General features: G+C 47.2%; 1 protein-coding gene across 1 annotated transcript; it reads right to left on the bottom strand.

Annotated features, from left to right (window-relative positions):
• Positions 1-251: 251 nt before the first annotated feature.
• shisa9a (shisa family member 9a) lies at positions 252-22713 on the bottom strand. The gene is made up of 5 exons (XM_067245191.1): positions 22199-22713; positions 21555-21658; positions 16659-16661; positions 4318-4464; positions 252-1294 (listed from the first exon to the last, which is right to left on the bottom strand). Exons 1-5 carry the CDS (start codon positions 22711-22713, stop codon positions 252-254), a joined length of 1812 nt encoding a protein of 603 aa, XP_067101292.1.
• Between the last annotated feature and the right edge of the window lie 552 nt (positions 22714-23265).

The following is a 23265-nucleotide window of genomic DNA, read 5'->3' as shown; positions in this document are numbered from 1 at the left end:
ATGTATAGTATACTAAATATATATACCTCTGCATTGTAAAAGCTACTCTCTTGACATCAAGGTTGATTTGGATCACCACACGCACCTCCAGTACTCCTCTCCCCCTCTCCTCTCACTAGGGTAGAATTGATAAACACCAACAAACGTCCCTCTGTTCCTACCCCCTTTACTTCTCTTTGTTCTCATGAGAGTAAGACTGTTTTGGACCACCTCGCGTTCCTACCTCTCCCCCTGCCATCCACCTTCTTCTCTCACACAGTCACCTCAGTCTTGCTGTTGGTGACAAAGTAGGGCTGAGTGGGCAGAAAGTGCTGACTGTGGCTATGGTTTCGTGAGGCCCCCAGCTCGTTCACCTGCTCCACCGTGCAAGGGCCCCCTCTCCGGGGCCCATAGGCCTTCCTCCGCCCCACTGTCTCTGTCCCGTCCCAGCCCTTCAGACCCAGAACCAGTCCCTGACCATGACCATGACCATGACCCGGCCCACCCAAGGTGTTGGAGCTATAAGAAACCCGATGGTGGTGGCTTCCAGCACCAGACCCATCAGCCATCCTCCCTGTCATAGCACCAGATAATGTGCCAGACATGGCACCAGACATGGCACCAGACATGGCACCAGACATGGCACCAGACATGGTACCAGACATGGTACCAGACATGGTTCCTGGCCCAGTCATGCCTATGAAGACTGGCCCTCTACTGTGTCCTCCATGGCCTCCTCCTTTGGGCTTCTGTCCGTTCGGCTTGGGGTTGGAGGAGGAGGAGTGCATGGAGGGCAGGGTGGATGAGATGATGGTGGCAGAGGGCATCTCTGTCACATAGGTGGCCACAGGCTCTGGGCTCAGAGGTCCATGGGAAGTCATAGCAGAGCTCATGTTAGAGCCCATGTTAGAGCCCATGTTAGAGCCCATGTTAGAGGTCATGTTGGAGCCCATGTTAGAGCCCATGTTGGAGCCCATGTTAGAGCCCATGTTGGAGCCCATGTTGGAGCCCATGTTAGAGCCCATGTTAGAGCCCATGTTGGAGCCCATGTTAGAGCCCATGTTGGAGCCCATGTTAGAGCCCATGTTGGAGCCCATGTTAGAGCCCATGTTGGAGCCCATGTTAGAGCCCATGTTGGAGCCCATGTTAGAGCCCATGTTAGAGCCCATGTTAGAGCCCATGTTAGAGGCCATGTTAGAGCTCATGGTACTGTTCATGGTTCTCATTGTCTGCAGAGGCTGAAGAGGAAGTCCCTTAGACGGGAGTTCCACCATCAACCGCCTCTTGCTGTAGTAGTCACCATTAGCCTTGGCAGCTGGAATAGAAAGAGAAACAAAGAGACAGATGTTATTAATGGCAGAAGGCGAGAAAGAGACAGAAAGGTCACTTCCGAGAGAGGGGCAGAAACGAGGGTGCTGCTGTGGTTCTGGGATTCAGTCTCTGAGTCCTTTATAGATCGTTCATGTTCAGTTCGTCCCATCAATCCCTATGTCTCCTTCTCTTATCACTGACAAAGGCAGCCTTTTTATCAAGTGATTGACACTTTCAGGCTTGCCATTACTCTGTGGCCTGTGGTACAGGCATCCTTGTGTGACTGTCAGACTATGTTTGATGGGCCTTGCTTGCACGTCCTTGAAGATAAAGTTAACACACTAGGACAGTTTGCTTTGCCGTTGTAACTATAAATCTGGTTTATCGCTCTCGTTCACGCGCGCAAGAGGGAAAACAAGCGATGCGTTGTGAACGGGTGAGCTCGCCTCGCTTCACCTCATCTGGCGCCTGCCGGTAGACCGCCTCGGGGATCAAACTTGTTCAGGCGACAGGTAAATCAATCCAACGGCAGTCAGCTTGGCGGCAGGGGCAGCGGCACACATTCGAGGGAACGTGATTAGAAACAGCCAAGTGAGACCGCTCTGACGACTGCCAACACCAGAAGCAAATCAGATGTGGTCCCAAAGAGGCGAAACTATGGGGACTTATTTGTGTGATCCTTCCCTAATTACTGTCGATTCACCATCTGAGAAATGCCATATCAGAGCCAGGTGACAGGTCCTTCACTGGTGGACGGAAAAGTGGGGGACGATAGAGCACTTGACTTGACATATAATTGGTCGTTTGTGGCTCACCAATTTAGGCCTATGGACAAGTACAGTACATTATCATTCCTACACAGCCTACAGATGGTGTTGAGGGTTGAGGTCCAGGGCTGTGTCTCATTATTAGTTCACTCTCTCCATTTCTGCTGTTGGAATCCAATAGTGTGACCTTATGGATGCGATGGGGGACAATGGAGAGATAGGTATTGATTAGTAGACCTGAGCCTTATCAGCCGGCCAGTCTGTGGACTCTGCACCGAGGGAATGTGACAGGGAGGCAATTAAAGAAAAAATAAGAGTGGGGGGGAAAAAGAGTGCTTCTCTACCTCTTCAGGAGAAGAAAGAGAGAGGAAACATGGAAAGAAAGAGTGAACTGGAGGAAGAGAGAAAACTGAGTTATTTTCAGACAAGTGGAGAGTGTCCAGAACTTAAATGATAAGCTGGCCCTTAAACTCACACCAACTCAGTTATGTAAGCAAACACATCGCATCAAGGGAGATCTTTACCTTCTGGAGGCAAGTTAAACATCTTCCTGTCTTAGGTTTCAACTTTGTGTCTTTCTATAGACCCTCAAATGATACTAGATGTTTGTTTATGACAAAACTGATGGGTTGCTATGAATGATCTTCGAATGGATCCTGAATCTGAGAAGATTCCCACCATGTTGGCAGTCTGATTAGGGAATCATACGGAGACCTGTCTGTTAAAGAACAGCAGGGTAGTACACCTTCATTTGAGGGCTGGAATCAGATAGGAGACAGAAGGAGGTTATAAACTTCTCTCTCTGAGATAAGGCCAGAGGAAGAAGGAGGAGGAGATAGAACAAGATCAAAGTAAAAAAGAGAGGAAGAGAGAGGTGGAAGAGTTGTGAGAGGAGAAATAAACTTTGGACGAGTGAAGCGGAGACAGGAGGAAAGAGGGAAGAACTGGCTGAGCAGGATCAGACGGCTGAGCGGTTATGGAATCGGGCTATTAATCAGAAGGTTGCCGGTTCGATTCCTGACTGTGAAAAAGGGATGTTGTGTCCTTGGGCAAGGCACGTCACCCTACTTGCCTCGGGGGGGTGTTACTGTAAGTTGCACAGGATAAGAGCGTCTGCTAAATGTAAAGGTAAGAACTGAGCAGAAAGTGAGAGAAGATGAGAGATAACCAGGAGGAAAGAGGAGAAGGGGAGGGAAAGAGGAATATGCAGACAATGGTGTTCCTCTAAACTGGCTGGGTAATCTCACAGCATCTCTGGCCCTGGTCCAGACAGTCCAGCTAGTGTTCTGAACAGCTAAATGAACAAACCTGGCTCACTTCAGTCCCACAGCGGAGCTATGAGCCAAATCAATCACCGCTCTCTGCTTCCAGTTTACCTCAAATTGCATTGTTAGCGGTTACATAAACAGAACAGTACAAAACACTAAGCAGCCCCAACCTCCCTCCCTCTCCCTCTCTCTCTCTCTCTCTCTCTCTCTCTCTCTCTCTCTCTCTCTCTCTCTCTCTCTCTCTCTCTCTCTCTCTCTCCCTCACAATCTTTCTCTCTCTCTCCCTATCTCTCTATTTTTCTCTATCTCTCCTTACATTCTCTCTCTTTGTCTTTCTCTATTCATCTGTCTATCTCTCTTTTTGTATTTTTCTCGAATTGCTGAGCCATAATGGAGCTGTATCTGTGTAAACAAGCCCAACAATCTGTTCACAAGCTGAGGATGAGTCAGGCACAACCGTGGAGAAGGATTGGGAATAGCGTTCTCTTACATCTACAGTAACCATCTGAATAAGATGTAATAGGGTTTGGCATGCAGGCAAGTGTATGTGCCTGTGTGTGTGTGTGTGTGTGTGTGTGTGTGTGTGTGTGTGTGTGTGTGTGTGTGTGTGTGTGTGTGTGTGAGGCAAAGCCAGTGATGATATAATGCTGGTTTGAGCCAGAGGAATATTAGAAAACAGGTGTCTGTGTGTAACATACTGAATACGCACATCTAGTTCCAGCACTAACACAGAATACACAAACAGGTTCATCTAACTTACCATCAGACCATACTAATCAATCCCACACCAAACCATTTCAGAACACACTTTCATCTTTAACAAGACTATGGTAATATATTCCAGACACAGAAAACCTAGAGTTGCAGACGTACATATCCCTGGCTACATTTACAGTACTCACCTACAACCAGACTAAACAAATCAACCCCCGAACTTAGCTACTAAAAGTCGATACTAATCAATCCCAGTTCTCGCAATCCCAGGTACTCACCTACAGCCTTGAGTGAGGCGTACTTGCTGAGCTCCTTGCCCTGCTGTTTCTGTTCATAGACGTGTGCCAACTGGGCCAAGGCAGGGTAGGGGTGCACCCCCCCAAGGGTGGATCCTGGAGCCACATTGTTGTTGATCTGACCTCCCTCTGTGGAAAGGCAAAGAGAGGAGGGGGTTAAAGACTTGAACAGGAGCTGGTTTTATATCCAGACCTACAAGGGGTATAATGGGACTGGACTAAGTAAAGAAGCATGTAGACACGGGTTAGAAAAGTACTGGCTTGGCAGCTACATTGTAATTACATTGAAGCTGTTGAACAGGTTAATGGCTGTTCATGTAGCTTGGTACATGTCAGAGGATGGTGAGTTCAGAGCTACTGTTTGGCTCTACTCCTTTGCTGCTCTGAAGTCCACATTTAATTGAAAATTGCTGTTACCCAAGGCTGTAAAAGAATACATTATTTTAAAAGCCCCCAAAATCCACTTGATATTTTGAGTAGGTTAACTTTGAGTGAAGTAGTGAGAGAGAGAAAGAGAGAGAGAGAGAGAGAGAGAGGGAGGGAGAGAGGGAGAGAGAGAGAGGGAGAGAGGGAGAGAGGGAGAGAGGGAGAGAGGGGGAGAGAGGGAGAGAGTGTATCAAAAAACCACGAGAGGTACAGGCTCACATGCACAGAGACCCAGACGAGGCAGAGTGGAAAAGACAGTGTCAGAGAGAGGACAACACTTCTTTTTTTATGTTGGACGGAGGCCAGGATTTTGCTCCCTTTCATAGCTGGGAATGGAGTGTGTGGATCTCCTCTCCACGCGGCCTACCTGCCTACCAGCCCTACCAGCCTAGCTGTCCACTTCCTTGAGGGTCTGGCTCGCATGACGGCTGTCTTATCTATTTCTGATGGAGGCCTTTTGTCTCTCATTGGTGACAAAGAGACAGGCAGGGGAAGGCAACGCATGTCGCCACGAGTGGTTCTATTGATTCTGTGGTTTCCTCCTGTTTCGTCTGCCAGCATTCTCAACAAAGAGCAGGGATCAAAGAGGTGTAACCTGCCGTCGTACCTGTCAGCCAGACAGCAGGGGACAGGGCTAATTAATCACTTAGCCTGTATGCTGGAGCTCTGACACGCAAGAGGGAAGGAGAGAGAGAGAGGTAGAAGGATGGAGCGACAGAACTGGTGAGTGAGAGAGAGGGATGTGAAAGGGACATGGAAGGTGACAGGGATGTGAGCAAGGGGCTGGTGAAGGGAGAGAGGAGGGGAGGAAATGCGGGAGGGCAAGAGATAAAAAAGAAGCGTACAGGAAAGATGGATGAAGGGAAGCAGCAGCAGGTAGCTAACTGCAGTGAGTCACCACTCTCCCCCAAACCCACTGGCCGTCTTTACTTTAAATGACAGAAGGACCCACAGAAAAACACACTGTTGATATCCACCGAGGGGATTCTGAACACACCAGCCTCCAGATTCCATTCTCCTCTCCTCAGCCTAAAACAACATGCCAACACAATTTACAGTCAACAATGTTCTTGAACATTGTCTCATGACCATCTGCTGTATTTACAGTTTGAAATAATCATTACAATATGACTTGCTAGCTAAACTTATTTATTTTTACCACAGTGGCTATGGCACTAACAACAAACGGCATAACAATTTTGAAGTTCCATCTGCAGATCCTCAGAATACCCTTGCAACATTCCGCTACGCACAACCTTCAAATAATTCCTTCTTTAAGGTTCTCATCCACAACCTTATCCAGTCTCCTCCTCCCTTGGCTCTGTATGGTTCACATCCATTGTGTGGGTGTTTGGATGGATGACAGACAGCTGTCAGCCTGCACGTCAGAATGAATGTGAATGTGGTGACAAGCTGGGTTCAAGGCCAGTGGCAGCAGAGCTGCTTTGAGCACACAGTCCATTAGCTGGTCTTCTATCCAGGGACATGCTGAAGAGCCAGTCAGCAGAATCCAATTGACTAGAGTGGTTAAGAAACACTTTAAGCACTGCACTGTACTGTACCTCACCCCAGGAAGACTAATCAATTCCAGGTACAAGACATTATTTAGCTTTTTAGCACTTGGTTGCTGTTACGTGTGTGTGTGTCTGTATGTGTGTGTGTGTGCATGTGTTTGTAAGACACAGGCGATGTGTGTCACCAGGGGAGGCCGAACAGGACAGTCAACATGTCTTCAGTCGCGTCCCAAGCAAACTCGATGAACCCTAAAAACATTGTTAGTAGACATAAAGACTGAAGTATTCCATTCCAGTATTCGTTCTGATGTTGTAAGAGTGGTGCAGTAAACAAGTTTTTTATTTAACACAATATGTTGCTGTTTTAACTTTGACCTAAAAACCAACAAAGATGTGTCCTGCTTCAAGATTGGCTGTGTGCAACCAATGGTCAGGTCAAACCTAACTGAATTCCCATTTAGTTTGACTCACCACAAGTGCTGCCTCTGAACTAAATGCAAGCCACTTTGTCATGGCAACAGACCTAGTTGTGGTGCATGCAGTGGGCTCTCTCTCTCACTTACTCCCTCTCTCTATCTGGTTGTGTATGCTGCCTCGCCCACATCACCAACAGGCTACTGTAGATAGACTGTAATGTTATGCAACTGAGACTATCTCCAGCAAACTCTCTATGCTGCATACTACAAGTTTGTTTGTGCGCTGAGACAACTGTGGGCATATGGACTCAGTACACCAAGACCTGCATTGCCAGGAATCCCAGTATATGGACAGCATCCATTTAATATGGACTGATGTTACCACTTGCTCAGCCGCTAGTATAATTTAATATAAACAAACATTTGCCTGCTTTTCAGAATTAATTTCAGGACGAATGTCAGGACCATAGATTTATTTTCCCTGCACGGAGATGCTGAGTTTGTGTATGTGTGTGTATGTATGCACGCACGCGTGTGTGTGTTTGCTCTGTATTGTGATTCAATGTGAAGGCATGGTTAGGGGACTGAAGGTCAGTACTGTGTAAGCCGAGTGTACATTTCAAATCTCTATTTGCCGTCTGACATGCCGGGGTAAGCAACAGCATGTGTCCTACATCACATATTCTGCTTCTGTTTGCAAGGCAGGCGAGAGAGATGGGGGGGGCAAAGAGTGAAAGACAAAAAAAGGAACGAGTGCTTTGGCCACAGAGGAGCGGAGAGGAACAGAGCCATAGAGAGGAGGAGAGGAGGAGGAGAGGAGGAGGAGAACAGATGTGGCCTGCTGTGTGCTCTCTCTGCCTGCTGCTTCTATCAACACTAGGAGGAGGCCAGGCGAGGAGGTCAGAAGGTGGAGATTAATTAACTACACATGGACCAGTGTTAACTACTGTAGAAATGGACCAGTGTTATCTACTATATATAAGAATCCGTGTTGGCTACTGAGTGTTCTACTGAGTTACATACAGTGAAAGATCTTCTGCCTGGACACTACATCCAAAATGGTAGCAGGAAATGTTTGTAAAAATATAACAGCATCACCCTTAAAGGTGATGTAATTCAATTCACTCGATTGATCCTACAGTATTTTTAATAATACTGATAATGATTCTGCCAGTCAGCGTGTACCTAACACAGACATGCTGTCATAGTTCGAGCCATCGACACAGCTCCTGTCCTCTCAACATGCCTGCTTGTTATCCTCAGCCATATGTTCCTATGACGACCCCACTGCTTATTAACAGGACAATGTGTTGATGTTTAGGTGAAACAAGGCACCGCTAAGCATGTTGAGAGGGGTTAGGACATATGGGCATATGGAGCCTAGTTACGATGATCCCAAAGCATCTACAACACGGTTACCCCGGGTTGTGCTCATGAGAATCTCTATCTGCCGATTATTACGTAATACATGGTTGTTTTTTTCTGTGGAAATTACCAAACAGAGCTTGCATTGCTTTCATGTTCCTGTCCTTGTCTGTGAAGTGATGAAGATGAGGATGCCATGTAATGGGATCCTCGTATGAATACCAATTGTCTTCCCTATTCTGAAGAGCTCTTTACAGTAATAGGTTTCCATTGTTCTCTCTCGTTCGCTCCTTCACAATGGAATCTGGCCAGCATGCAAACTCCTCCACTGACAGGCTGCTGTCTGGTCCCTAGACAATGCAGGAATCAAAGTCCTCTGGGAGATCATCTCCAGTAATTGTTTAGAAGGATGAAGCACACTTCCGTTCCTAAATATAACGTTGATATTAAAATGACATGCCACAAGCGGGATGGATAATACGTTGTCACTCGCCAGTGTGAATACTATCTATAGAGTCTGGTGACATGGAAATATCACAAGCTGTCTTTTTCCTCACCTCTGCATTGTCAGTGATTTCCTTTTTTTATTTTGTGCGTGTGTCATGATTGCTGTCTGGAAGTCTAGTCTACCCCTCGCCTCTCCTTCCCTCCCTTTCTCCTTCTCCCAGAGTTCTCATGTGAATGAGGTGTCTCCTTGGACAGTGCTGCATGTTACAAACAGGGCCTCTGTCTCCCCCCCTCCCTCCCCCCCCCCTTTACCGTGTCGCTCTCTCCGTCTCCGCTTGAGTGGCCCTTTCCCTAACCTTCTCTTCATCACCTCCACTCTCTGTCGGAGTCCTCGTCTCCTCTCTCTGTCTCCTCTCTCCTTCTCTTCTTCTTCTGTCTATCTGTCTATTAGATACAGTGTTCTGAGCTCTATTCCTGTCCTGCCAGGGCTGTGTGAGTCAGCAGAGCCTTGTCATTCTAACAACTTCCTTCTCTCAGACAGGCAGAGACAGAGATTGTGCGTGTGTCTGTGTGTGTGTGTGTGACTGTGCATGTGTGTGTGTATGACAAAGACGATGTGTGTCACCAGGGGAGGCCTGACAGGACTGTCAACATGTCTCCTGTCGCGTCCCAGTTAGAGTGAAGACTGCAGTAAAGGGACAGTGGGTTTCATTTGTAAACAAGTTCACCCTGACTTCTGTGGATGACATACATAAAAGCCTGTAAATGAGGGGAGAGGAGAGGATAGGAACGGAGAGGAGAGGACAGGAAAAGAAGGGAGAGGAGTAGAGATGCAGGAGGGAGAGAAGATAATTCAAGGTTTTACAGGTTCTAAAGATCCGGGGGAGGTTCTTGTTCTGAGATGAAAACATGGTTGCCAGACATTCAGAGTCTCATCTCCCCTAGCAGCACCAAAAAGGGGCACAGGGAAGCACAGGTAATTACAGCTGAGTTGAGGTTCACCAGGAGTAATCACCCACCCTCAGTCCTCCATTATTGCTGCAACTCTTTACAAACGAATCAATCACCCCAGCAATACGTGCTGTTTATTTGGTAAAGAAGAAGAAACACTCTTAGATGCAGTGTGATAGTGTGCAAGTGATATCTCGGTACACATGGCTGCTGATAACCCTTTTAAAAGTAATCTCTGAATAAACACACAGTCCTATTTCATCCAGACAGTCATTCGTTTATCAACAGGCTGCCGACAGGTCAGAATGGTAATGATTATCCAAACACCAGTCTCTGGCAGTCTCTCACAAATGCACAAATACACACTCACACACACACACACATGCACACACTCTACCAGTCCTCCTGACTTCTCTGGTCCACAACCTGAGAGAATTGCAAAAACTGAAAGGAGTCAAAGACAGAACAACCCTCATCCTTTCATCCATCTGTCCAGCTCTTAAATAATCAGTTGTTTGTCTTCTCCTGCTACAGCTCTACAGTTTCTTCGGTGTGCTGTACCAGGTCGTTTGATGGGATGTAGCTATACTAAGGTTATTTTCGATCTGTCTGGGGTACAGTAGGGATCTTCTCACCAGTGAAACGCTGCAGTGAAACCATAATGTCCCTAAATTGAACCAAATGAGCTCCTCTCTTTCAGATTCATGTTTCTCAGCATTCATTGAGAAATGGCATAATGAGCGACACTTTACCACATGGCTGGATCTCTCGCATCACTTCTTCTCTCGCCTCCCTTTGTGTCGTGATCTTCCCTTCTTCTGTGAAACCTGTTTTTGACCTCACAGCTGCCCCTTCCCTCTGCCTGCTACGCTTCATTGTTCTTACTCGCCCATTTTATCGCAATTTCACTTTCTCTCTCTCAATCTCTGATTCCTTTTGTTCAGAGGTAGGCCTCAGACTGCCCTGCTGGGCTCTCAGTTGCTTGCAGGTTTTATATGCGTAGAGCCTCTACGGTCACAGTGAGGAGTTCTGTATACCAACGCCTCTCCTCTGCTCTGCTCTCCTCTCCTCTGCTCTCCTCTGCTCTCCTCTCGTCTGCTCTGCTCTGCTCTCCTCTGCTCTCCTCTGCTCTCCTCTGCTCTGCTCTCCTCTGCTCTCCTCTGCTCTGCTCTGCTCTCCTCTGCTCTCCTCTGCTCTCCTCTGCTCTCCTCTGCTCTGCTCTCCTCTCCTCTGCTCTGCTCTGCTCTCCTCTGCTCTGCTCTGCTCTGCTCTGCTCTGCTCTGCTCTGCTCTCCTCTGCTCTGCTCTGCTCTGCTCTCCTCTCCTCTCCTCTCCTCTCCTCTCCTCTGCTCTCCTCTGCTCTCCTCTGCTCTGCTCTCCTCTGCTCTACTCTGCTCTGCTCTGCTCTGCTCTGCTCTCCTCTGCTCTCCTCTGCTCTCCTCTGCTCTCCTCTGCTCTGCTCTCCTCTGCTCTGCTCTGCTCTGCTCTCCTCTGCTCTGCTCTGCTCTCCTCTGCTCTCCTCTCCTCTCCTCTGCTCTGCTCTGCTCTGCTCTGCTCTCCTCTGCTCCCCTCTGCTCTCCTCTCCTCTGCTCTCCTCTGCTCTCCTCTGCTCTGCTCTCCTCTCCTCTGCTGTCCTCTCCTCTCCTCTCCTCTGCTCTGCTCTGCTCTCCTCTGCTGTCCTCTCCTCTCCTCTGCTCTCCTCTGCTCTGCTCTGCTCTCCTCTGCTGTCCTCTGCTCTCCTCTCCTCTGCTCTGCTCTCCTCTGCTCTCCTCTCCTCTCCTCTGCTCTGCTCTGCTCGGCTCTCCTACCCTCCCCATCCTGCTCTACTCTGCTCTGCTCTGCTCTCCTCTGCTCTCCTCTGCTCTCCTCTGCTCTGCTCTCCTCTCCTCTCCTCTGCTCTGCTCTCCTCTGCTCTGCTCTCCTCTCCTCTGCTCTCCTCTCCTCTCCTCTGCTCTGCTCTCCTCTGCTCTCCTCTGCTCTCCTCTCCTCTGCTCTCCTCTGCTCTCCTCTGCTCTCCTCTGCTCTCCTCTCCTCTCCTCTGCTCTCCTCTGCTCTGCTGTCCTCTCCTCTCCTCTGCTCTGCTCTGCTCTGCTCTGCTCTCCTCTGCTCTGCTGTCCTCTCCTCTCCTCTCCTCTCCTCTGCTCTGCTCTGCTCTCCTCTGCTGTCCTCTCCTCTCCTCTCCTCTGCTCTCCTCTGCTCTCCTCTGCTCTGCTCTCCTCTGCTGTCCTCTGCTCTCCTCTCCTCTCCTCTGCTCTGCTCTCCTCTGCTCTCCTCTCCTCTCCTCTCCTCTCCTCTCCTCTCCTCTCCTCTCCCCTCCTCTGCTCTGCTCTGCTCTACTCTGCTCGGCTCTCCTACCCTCCCCATCCTCTCCAGCTCATAAAAGATGCAGAGGTAATATCATGCAGGGGCGTGTGGTCACTCATAAATTGAGGGCGTCCCAGAGGAACAAAACAGTGAGACGATTACCTCACAAGTGATTTCTGCGATCCCACCACCTTCCTCCGCCCTTTCCCCTCGTCTATCAGAGACGGAATCATTTCCGTCCATCCACATGGATGCTCATGCTTTCCTATTATTAGGAAAGACTAAACATGGCATTTATTGACAATCTGAGAGAGCGGAGGAAAATCAATTCTGGGAAGACATCTATACTCCCTCAGTGGAGAGACACTAGCAAAGAAAGAAAGAGAAAGAAGGTGAGAGCTGGAGAGGAAAAGAGAAAAAGAAAGAAAGCAGTGAGTGAGAGACAAAGGTTTAGGGAGGGGGAGAGTGGGAGAAAGAGAGGGGAGAAGAGAGAGAGGGGAAAGATTGAATGAGAGTAAGAAAGAGAGAGGGATGGAGAAAGGGAGGGTCAGTGAAAGAGAAAGCAAGAGAGGTAGTGAAAGTAGGTTGGTGAGGATGACAAAAGGCCTGCTTGGCTCTGTGTGTGTATGTGAGAGGGAGACTAAGAGAGAGGGAGACAGAAAGAGAGAGAGACAGAAAGAGAGATAGATAGAGAAAAGGAAAGAGACAGAGAGAGAAGGAAAGAGACAGAGAGAGAAGGAAAGAGACAGAGAGAGAGAGACATAGCTGTTAGACAAAGGATCCTCCTGCCTGCTAGATGGAGCGGGGCCAGGGCTGGGTGTTACCCAAGGATAAGTGGGTCAAGAGGAATCCCCCTATGGAACCCCCATAGGCCCCCAGCACACACAGTACCTAGGTCCATGGCACGCTCACACACACAGCACACACACAGGCATGTGACGCATACATACACACATGCACCCACAAAGAAACACATGCACACATAAAGCACACACCCCATCCTCGCTACCCATGCACTCTCCCACAGATGCACAGACACGCATGCAAACACACTTCAAATGAACTAGACTGAAAATGACATAATTAGGAGATCCCTCTCAGTTAACACCTGTTTGGTAATTAATGCCAATCGTGTGTGAGGAGAGAAGGAGCCTGCGGCAGTCGTCCGGTCTGGAGACAGACCTACAAGCAGCTCAGCACACTGTGCTCATTACCATCATCAACCTGGCAGCCCCCCCCACCCCCACCGCCTGCTGGGAAATCAATTTAGAAGATAAACAGAAAATAAATAAACATGGGAAGAGGTGGAGGAGGAGGAAGAGGAGGAGTTGGAAGGGAGGAGGAAGAGGAGCGGAAAGAGGAGGAAGATGTGGAGGTTAAGGAAGAGGGATGGGTGCAGTAGTATTGACTCAGTCAGGGACTAAACACCTGTGTGCCAGACTGTTAGTGTGTACATGGTATATTGCCAACCACAAACACATACCTGTCAACAAGCATGACAACAGTAATCATATTCTCACAAGGACTATAATTAATAGCACAGGTTAATGCTTTTAAGGTACAAAATCCAGCAGGTGTGTAATTCCTCTGGAATTTAGAGACATTACTATTTTACCACTTGTTGCTTTATTCCAGAAGATCAAGGATGACCAAAGATGCTTTACAATCCAGGAAAGCCTCACTACATATTTCATGTTTGAGGTTGGGATAAGCAGCCATACATGAATCAGATTTATTGCAAAGTGCAGCACAAGATGAATTTTTCATAGTTGCACGTATAACATGTTGACCAAATGGCCGGATGTCTGTAAATTTGACAATACAAACAATCATGTCACTTTCGAGTCAGTGTACGTGTGTGTGTGTGTGTGTGTGTGTATGTGTGTCGGTGTTGGAGTGTGTGTGTGTTGACAGATAGACCCAGAAAGAACCACAGGTTCTGATTTAAATCGATACAAACACATGTCTGGTCTAAGTGACAGAGGTTGGAATGGATTCAATTCAATATGATGTTAAAATAACTGCAGTGGAGATGCATGCATGCTCTCACACACACACACACACACACTCTCTCTCTCTCTCTCTCTCTCTCTCTCTCTCTCTCTCTCACACACACACACACACACACACACACACACACACACACACACACACACACACACACACACACACACACATGCATACATGCACACACACACAGTTGGCACCTTAACAAGGCTTCTACTAATTGATTGTCCATTGTCCAGTGTGTCTACAAGACTTCAGCCACCGGGCCCAGTGGGAATCCTAGATCAATGCAGCTCTGCCAGTTAAATACCACATTCTGAGGCACCAGTCACAATCAACTCATCCATTCTGATACTGACTGTGGTATGGGGGCACAGATTCAGCAAGCAGGGGCAGAATCACCAATTTGGAAGAGAGAATGCCATATTGTATCTTGCAACAGCCGTCATGTCAGGTGTGTGTGATGGGGGGGGGGGGGGGGTAGTGCATAGAATTTCTCCGTTCTAGGTGGATTCTGAGTCTCTGAATCTCTCTTTCTTACCTTTGTCTTTCCTCTCACCGTTAGAAATCTATCTGTCTTTCCCCACCCTTTCCCTTTCCCCATCCTTCTTTTTCTCCTCCCAGTAACTGAGGGAAGGAGCTATGCAGTAGCTTCGAGGGATGCTATCAAATCACTCCCCTCAAGGCTCCGAATAACACAGAAAAGAAAAGATTCTTTCATGTCCCTCTTTCTCTCAGAGGTTCCTGAGGGTTGAATCTAGTATCTGCTGGGATACTGACAGGGACAGAAGAGGTGGTCTCCCCTCAGGGGGTCTCTCTCCCTTTGACTTTTACCTCCATGAAAAGATACGTTGCCATTGCTATTCCACTGATTCGAGCAATCAAATCACTTTGTCTAATAATTTAAAGCTTTTGTTCATGAAGACAGGCAAAGTATGTGTATTATACCACTACAGAAGTAAAACAACTCCACAGAGGAGAGGAGGGGGAAGGAGAGGAGATGCTGGAGTTTTGTGGCCAATCTCCGCTTTCCACGCAGTTGTTTTTGTGTGAAACTGTGCATGTTTCAAGGCCAAGATTCCAGAACTAAGCTCAGAATAAGATGCTGCTGTACAGTATGCCTGAAAGTGGATTTTGTTTTGAGCCTTAAAGGCATTCTCCGTCTATTCTATCTTCACAAAAGCACACCTGTACTTTTCCAGTAACCAGCCCCTCCTGTTTCCCCCTCCTCTTTGATATCCTAAAAACTCATTAAGGTGTGTTTTGCATAATCCCAGACCAAGCTGCGTGTTGCATGAGATCTACAAAGATACTGAAATGGTGCAATTTGCATATATGCATGAGGCTGATCACAACGTCAGAGAGAAGGGCAGAGTGCGACCTGCATCTCCATACTGTTCTCTGGGTTCACTTATTTAGTCTGGGCCGCAGGCATTCTAATAGATCACAGGTGAGATTTGACGATGGATGGGTAGGGTATGCAAATTCATGAAAGCATAAAACTCTCAAACAACTTTCACCAACGAGGTGAAACCGATTTGCTTTTTTATGAAAGGTCAATTGCGGACCTTTGTTACACTTGCAGTGTTCAAATAGTATGCGTTGAACACGGAAAGGTAAAGAAGGGCAGGGGTCTGTGTGGCCGCTGTGTGTTTGTCTCAGCGATGGTGTCTGATTCAAGATGGCAGGTGTCAGGGACCCTGCAGGACCATACTGACCTCGTCTGGGAGACGCAACCCTCAGATTAACAATGCCGTGGCTTTCTTTTCTAAACCCAACCGGCAAAGATCATCCGGCTTATAACCAGGGGCCGTCATGACTCAAAGGTGATCTTGATAACGGCAAGCGACAGAGACTACAGATAACAAACAGAGAACAACAACAACAACAACAGTCTTACAGCCCCACGACGTCCTAGTTTCAGTCCCAGTTTGACATTGCTGGTGGGTGGTGGAGCAGAGTTGCAGACTTGAGCTTCTATTACTGTAGTGCTTGGTGGCTGATGCCTGCGCCCAGCATCGTGACGCACTTCACAAGTCCACACATGTCCCTGTTCCATGGGCCAGCGCCCAGGGAAGGAGAAGCATGCCAGGCTGTCCCCAGGCAGTGGGAGAAGGAGCCAGGCTGGTAGTCCCCGGGTGGGCAGGGGGAGAGTCAGCCAGGCTGGCCATGGGTGGGCAAGGGGAGATAGGGAGATGGAGGCTGGCCGTCCCCTTGTTCTGTGGACTGGGATGTGGGCAGAGTGAGAAGCAGCCAGGCTGGTCATGGGTGTGTTGGGAGAGTGGAAGGGTGGCTGCCCCTGGTCTGTGGCTGGGGTATGAGCAGGGAGGCAGGCCAATGGGTGGCTGGAGCCAACCTGTCTCTTGGTCTGTAGGCAGGAGAGCAGAGTAGATCTTGTTCCCCACACACCAGCCCTGAGGTGGGTGGTATTTGTACGTGTGTGTGTGTATGTATAGGTGTGTTTGTGTATGTGTGTGTATGTGTGTGTATGTGCATGTGTGTCAGTGTGTGCATGTGTGTGTGTGGGTCAACACAGTCACAAATGTGCCGACAGCAGGGGGTCGCTCTGCCTGTGACATGACATGGCTGCTGGCGTCAGTCGGTTAGCCAAGAGAATCTGCTGCCTGCCCTCGGGCACATGCACCATGATAGGCCTGCGCTGAGGGACAGTGTGTGTGTGTGTTTGTGTGTAGCAGAGCCTTGGGACAGAACTGATCTGTTGCTTGGCTGTCCTAGACAACACAGGCTGTCCTTAAAGTCAGCCAAAGCCCTCAGCATACAGAGACTGAGGAGACGCGAAGCCCAGCTCAGCAACACAACTTAGAAACCACTGACACAACCAGCTCCCGCCTTCTAAGGATATCCTACACATCCTGTGAACACTGGAAGTGTACGGACTTTTATATGGTTACTGTCATGTGAAATAGTAGATTACCACTGATTTATACATCACTGTGTAGTCGCTGAAAGGCTGACCTGTGTAACAACAATTGAGGATTACAACGGATTTCTCCTAGCATGATATTGCTACATGTAAGAGAGCCTTAATGATCTGGTTAATGCCCATGTGAGATTTAGCTTAGTTTACTGTAGTCCTAAATGATGTAGGGATTGTTTGTTTGAAAGTATGTTCTCTGTAGCCTCGATACTGAAAATGGGAATGGATGAAAAAACAGGATTGATAGGACAAGAATGGAATGACTGAATTGTAAGAAATTGGAATCTGTAATAGATATTAGACTTAAGACTTGAAGAAATGACTTCACTGCTTAGCTGTTCATACCATTCAGGGAATAAATATTTGCCGTGATGCCAGGGTTCGTTAATTCACAGGGTTATTAGAAGCATTCACTGCAGCAATTACAAATCATGTAATTCTACAGTGCACTTCTTTTAACATTCAGAGCAAAGATTTCACGTCTCGTCATTTCTGCGAGAGTCAGAGATGGATCCACTGTAGAGGAGGGCAATGCCACTGATGTTTGAGCATGTTTAATTTTTTAGAGCACTGGACACACACGCTCACACGCACACACGGACACACGCTCACACACATAATTACCTGTCAAAACTGGGATGTGACTTCCTGGCAGTAAATTAACTGATTAATATTCCCTGGGAAGGGAGAGGAGTGAAGGCGGTTCGTTGATTAGAGGTAAAGATATTCACCAACCTTATAGCTTCTTCTATTATAACAGCACAATGACTTGATGGAAAATTACAGAATTACACACAGGGCTGGATTCAGACACCAGTGACACAGGCAGATGGAGAATACAGTTTATATTAAACCTACTCTAAAAGGACCACAGTCAAATCGGTACACTTAAAAATAGTTGATTTCAATCAGCCTGTGTACTATCACCCTGTTTAATACTGTACATCGCTCCATACATTGCAGACCAAAACCCACCAAACCTGGCATGCCAGGTCAATTAAAGAAAGTAATACACATAAAATCACACTCGAACTCTGTTCCAAGTTGGCCCGCAACTGTAGCCCATTACATTTTCCACCCCTACTGTGGCCTATCTGCCTCTCTCTCCCCCTTTTTACCCCCAGCACCCTACCCTCTCCTCCTTCCCCACTCTCTCCTCCTCCTTTCCCTATAGCCTCCCAGTTTGAGCAGATTCTGAGACCTGGGTCTGGTTCATGGCTGCCGTTTGTAGGATTTCTGTGTGTGACCACAGATCTCTAATAAACAGCAGCTCAACCAGCTAATGGCTCCCTGAACTGCCTTGGAGATTTTTCAAATGGGTCATTAAGTCCAGGACCAGGACCAGCCTGTGTCTGGCCTTGCGACCAGTCTTTAGGAAAAAAAACTAGTTTCCTACTCACTAAGTCTGAGGCCATACATGTGAAAGCCTGGCTCTAAAGTGCCATTGTTACATCTTGGCCTTCCTAGTTCCTGCTAGTTCACCTTGGTTGTCAGGTTTGAGGGTTCTGGAAGGAAATCTGGGGATCAGGCCACACAGATGTTTCACTCTATGGCTGAGGTAGGCTGACAGATCCATAATGACAGTACTGGCAGCAATATTTACACACACACACACACACACACACACACACACACACACACACACACACACACACACACACACACACACACACACACACACACACACACACACACACACACACACACCCACACACATACACACACATTTCTCACAAATTTAGAGCTAGGATACTTCATAAACAGTAGGTGATGAAGTATGTGAGGTTCAGAAAATGCTTTGCAAACTGGATATTTACTCAAGCCTGTATTTTTTTACAAGCAATTGGCTATTGAGATCCACAACTTCCAGTGTGGACATGTTTAAGGAGAGAGTAGAACTGCTGGGGAGGTGATTATAAACGTCTGTGAACGTGAGCTGTGAATACAGATCCCAGCCTTAGTCAACAGTCTCCTCTCCTTTCTCTCTTTCTCGCTAACTCTATCCCTCTGTCGGTAGCTGTCCCTCTCATTTTCTCTCTCTCCCTTTCCTTCTCTCTTGTTCTCTCTCTCTACCTCTCTTGAGCTAATGCTCTATAATCATGGTGCCTTGACACAAACTGTAGACATTTTAGGTTTGTTGGGATGTATTTCCCAATGACTTCTTAAAAGTTCGGTTTTCAGGAACAGTCCGTCTGATTGACTGACAGTCTGAAGCTCCTGAGGTTCAGGAGGGCTGTTCACAGTACGTGGTTGAGGATACAGTACATGTCACAGAGGTTACCATCTGTCAGCCTCTTCTGCTTGTCACCCCAGAGATCATCTGACTGGTGACACTGCACTGATCCTCTCTCTGACAATTATCACCCAGCCATGTCCTCCCTCTCTCTCTCTCTCTCTCTCTCTTTCTCTTTCTCTTTCTCTCTCTCTCTCACTCTCTCACTCTCTGCCTCTATCTCTCATCTCTCACCTACACTCCCTGCCTCTCTCTCACTTTGTGTCTCGGCCGCCACCTTTTTCTCTCTCCACGTTTTCACTTCTCAGTGTCTCCGCTTTCTTTCTCTTTCTCTCCCTCTCCTTCAATCTGTCCCTCTCTCCGTCTCTCCTGTCTGAGCTCTTTGATGCTGAAAGCTTAGAGACAAGGGATTTTCAGCTTTTTAGGAATGAAAAGAAACTCCACTGCCATTTTGAAAAGGCATGAAAGTCTGGTAACCAGGCCACAGGGGAACAGAGACGGCCAATTGGTTGGTTGGCTGACTGGGGGGCTGGTTCAGGGCTGTATGGAGAGCCGAGGCTTAACTGTCCATTTTTAATGTGTAGTGGAGTACTGAGGCCCTCCATAGTCCCAGGCAACAAAATATGGAGAGCTGTGGACTCTGATGTTTCAATAACCAATGCTGTTTGCGAAACATAGAGTACAGTAGTACTTTGTGAACCATATGTGTGTCTAAGTTTATGTGTGTGTCTGTGTGTCTGCTTGTGTATGAGAGGGAGGGAGAGAGAGCATTTCAATAAATGGTTCTAGGGTTTCTAAAGTGCTAACATTCCATGACATTCTAGAATGCTGATATTTACCACCTAACTGATGAAAGTGTGATTCTTTATATCTCCTCATGAACATGCCTGGGAAGAGGTGCATTGTTGGAAAGCTGCACAAAACTGGAAATAACTGCAGAATCTGATAATCCAACATTCATCCAGTGACAGAGGACCCAGTAGCACCATCTATATATATATTGATGATGTCAGTAATAAAGCAATCTAGTCATGATTTATAATCAATACATAGTTTGCAAAATTGAAAATTGATTATTTTGACCTTTTTTTTTTACCTTGAATATTTGAGCTGGGACACACCAGAAGAGCCTGCTATGGCTTTCTATTGCCCCAGCTGGCATTTCACATCCTGATTGTCTTTCATTGATTTTTAATAATGTACTGTAACACATCTACTCTTATCACCCTCCTTCCCTATCCTCCATTCCTTCTACACATTCATCCCTATTCGTTCTCTTCCCATCCCTCCTTCTATCCGTCTTTCTTGCAGATAAATGTGCTCCCGTACCCCTAGGACGCTGAAAACCAATAAGACTGTGTATCTGGGGAGATCCAGGGGATCACTGAGGTTAATAACATTCCACATGATCACCCAAAAGCTCCCAGGATTAGTGTGTTCTGGGAAAAGTAAGCCCTAATAATCACATATCCATACCAGGGGTCAGAGTCACTTTTCACAGGTGATTGTGCAGGTTATCTCTTTTTCCTCAGAGGAGAATTAGAACCAGGAAACACACCGTTCCATCTTTTTGTCCATGTCCATTAGCAGAGGTTTTTCCTCTCTCTACACACTGTTAGCAATCTTGTGCTATTAAGTTTAAACCACATAACTTCTATTAATAACATTTCCTTCCCAGAAAAATAATCCCCAAATTGTAAAAAGCTGTGAGAGTGCCCTGCAGTACAAGCAAAACACTGACACACAATGCCATTCAGATTGGAGTTGGACTTGACAGTAAAATCTAGAAAACAGTGATTTTCATCCACAGTCTGCACACAACGTCTCCAAACACTTTCAGGAAGAAAGCTCGGATGATAAGAAAGAGCAGTGAAGTTTACTATCAATCCTGGCAGTGAAATCCAATGAATGGCTTAGATGGGTGTAAATTCATTTGACGAAACCCCGTTCTCTCTCATCTTTCTGTGCAATTCTCTTTCTCTCTCTATCTCACGCACACACACAGTCTCTCCATTTTGCCATTTTCTTAACTGCTCATTCTCTGGTCTGTGTTTTGGGGGTTGTTTGATCCCTGTGTTAAACACAAAGCACACAGAGATGTGGCTGTATGCAGAGGCAGCCCACGGGACGCAACAGAAATAGATGGCATTCATGGCTCTGTTGTCTCTCTCTCCATTTCTCTCTCTCTTTCTCCCTACTGTCCCACCACCCCCATCTCCATACACATCTTGCATCATGTGGGCACGGACAAAAATATAACTGTGAATAACCACTGCATCTGAGCACTCAGCCTCATCAAAATAAGAAGGCAGATTGTCTATATGGTGTGAATGTCTGGATTTTGTGATTGAACAGAGCAGCCTGTGCCTACACATGCCATTTGAAACATAAAACATATCAGCTACTAACTCTGGATGCAGACAGAGTCCATTTAAATTGCTTGAGGGTCTTTACATTCCTCTTGGCAGAGAGAAATAATTGGGTTTTGTTTTGCTTGAACACACCTGGTCTGGCCTGTGGCCTATACAGGATATGGCCTGTGATCAAATCTTTCAACGCATCATCTTATCTCCAACCCTAAATGATTCCGACCCCTTGAAGAGTTTCCCTGAAACTTACGGTTGTTGGCCCTGGCGTCATAGTGCTGCGCGTGCATACCGAGGGCGTCCTCCCCCTGAAACTGACCTCCTGGACATCCACCCTGGAGCACGCTAGCAACAGCCCTGTGCGTACGGGAGAAAGAAAGAGACAGTGTGGTTTAAGAAATAACGGAGTGTGTTTACCAAGGGATCTGTCAAATAGAATCACCCCGCACATTTCGTTTTGCCTAAATCGAAAGTTCCTGGTAAAACATAGGGTTACCGTACATCAGCCCTTAGTATGGAATAAATACCATGATTGGAGTGTAGAACACTTCACTGTACATATTTTCCTCTATTACGACTAGAGTGTGTTCCAAACAAGCACAGTATGCGCAGGTTGAGCATGTGGCCCTCTCACTCTCTGCACAAAGACATGCGCCCCCGCTATTAGTTAAGTGGTCCTCACGCTAAGCCTTTAGTGGACAGGTAGAATATTTGCAAAGCTATTTGGGCTATTACAGAATTTGTATTGTGTTGAGTATTACACATTATGGAAACGGAAACGAGTAAAAGAAAATGAGGCAAACAAAGACAGCGCTGTGCGCGCCAATCTAAACAGCCACCGGAACAAAGCTGGCCGCGCGCAGTAGCTACAGTGGAACAACACCAAGCAAAACGCACCTGGACATATTCTCTCTCTGCGGACGATGCGCCTTCTCTAGGCCCAGTTTTGTGAATATCCCAACAAGAGCCATAATGGCCACTACTCCACAGATGACGTACACAACCATGTTCGTTTTATCTTTGGTGGGGTCGTGTAGAGGGTCTTTCTTTTTCTTTGGAGTGTTCATTGTTTTCATCCACTCCATGGTGCGGTTGTTTTTACAAGTGCTCTGATCCAGTCGCGATCTCCTGTACATGCAGCAATAACGGAAGCCACAAGTGCCGCAGCAGTACAGATAATCACCCGTGCTGCAAGTAAACGGTGGATCCCACTGACCCATGACATCGTAATAGCCCATACACTCGTCCTCTGTGTGCGGAGTGTCAGGTGTCACAATCTCGTCCTCTCTGGATCCGTTGGACGTCGCTATCATGATGAAACCTCCGGGTTGACCAGGCTCTCCGTCCGCTTTGCAAACAAGCACCATAAGTTTGACCAACAAGTAACCAAGGAGAAAGTATTTCCCCGTCATTGTGCTTTCACCCCTCTCTCAACTGTGTTTGCACATAAAAATGTATTGTAGGAAGAAGGTCTTTTATTATAAAAAGTCCAGAGACACACCTCCAAATGGCAGAACGCCACCCTCCGCTTCAAAAAACATGTTCAGCAATGTGTCACCACCCCAAAAAATAGATCAAAACCTTCGATTCGTATTTGTCCTCTGATGAAAATGTTACATCTATCCTGAATTAGTCCTCCGTGAATTGTTTACGCACATTCCCCCCATGCGTCTACAGGTGCTCTCGAAAATTGATTTCTGTTCCTTTTATAACTATACCAAAACGATTCTACTCTTTACATCCGTCAAGGAACCTTTGCGCACGAGAATCGACGGACACACTAACTGCAACAGCAATGTGAGCGCGAGTGAACGAATAAAAAGAGTCGATGGTGGAAGAGTCTGGTGCGCAAAGGGAGAGGAGGAGTGGAGAGGAGGAGTGGAGCGGACTGAAAAGGGGGAGGGAATGAACGAAGGATTGTCAGGAAAAAGAGATCCCTCTAGCTTATTGTAAGACCGACGCTG

The sequence above is a fragment of the Osmerus mordax genome, chromosome 10 (assembly GCF_038355195.1).
Source record: "Osmerus mordax isolate fOsmMor3 chromosome 10, fOsmMor3.pri, whole genome shotgun sequence".
Classification (NCBI taxonomy): domain Eukaryota; kingdom Metazoa; phylum Chordata; class Actinopteri; order Osmeriformes; family Osmeridae; genus Osmerus; species Osmerus mordax.
The sequence above is the reverse complement of the archived record's forward strand: the minus strand, read 5'-3'. Positions and strand labels throughout refer to the sequence as shown.

Excerpts from the sequence above, each read along its gene's own strand:
- shisa9a (XM_067245191.1), bottom strand. The coding sequence starts at position 22,713 with ATGACGGGGAAATACTTTCTCCTTGGTTACTTGTTGGTCAAACTTATG. Across the intron at positions 21,659-22,198 it reads CAGAGAGAGAATATGTCCAG|GGCTGTTGCTAGCGTGCTCC; the intron begins GTGCGTTTTGCT and ends CCGTACGCACAG. Across the intron at positions 1,295-4,317 it reads CGCCTCACTCAAGGCTGTAG|CTGCCAAGGCTAATGGTGAC; the intron begins GTGAGTACCTGG and ends TTTCTATTCCAG.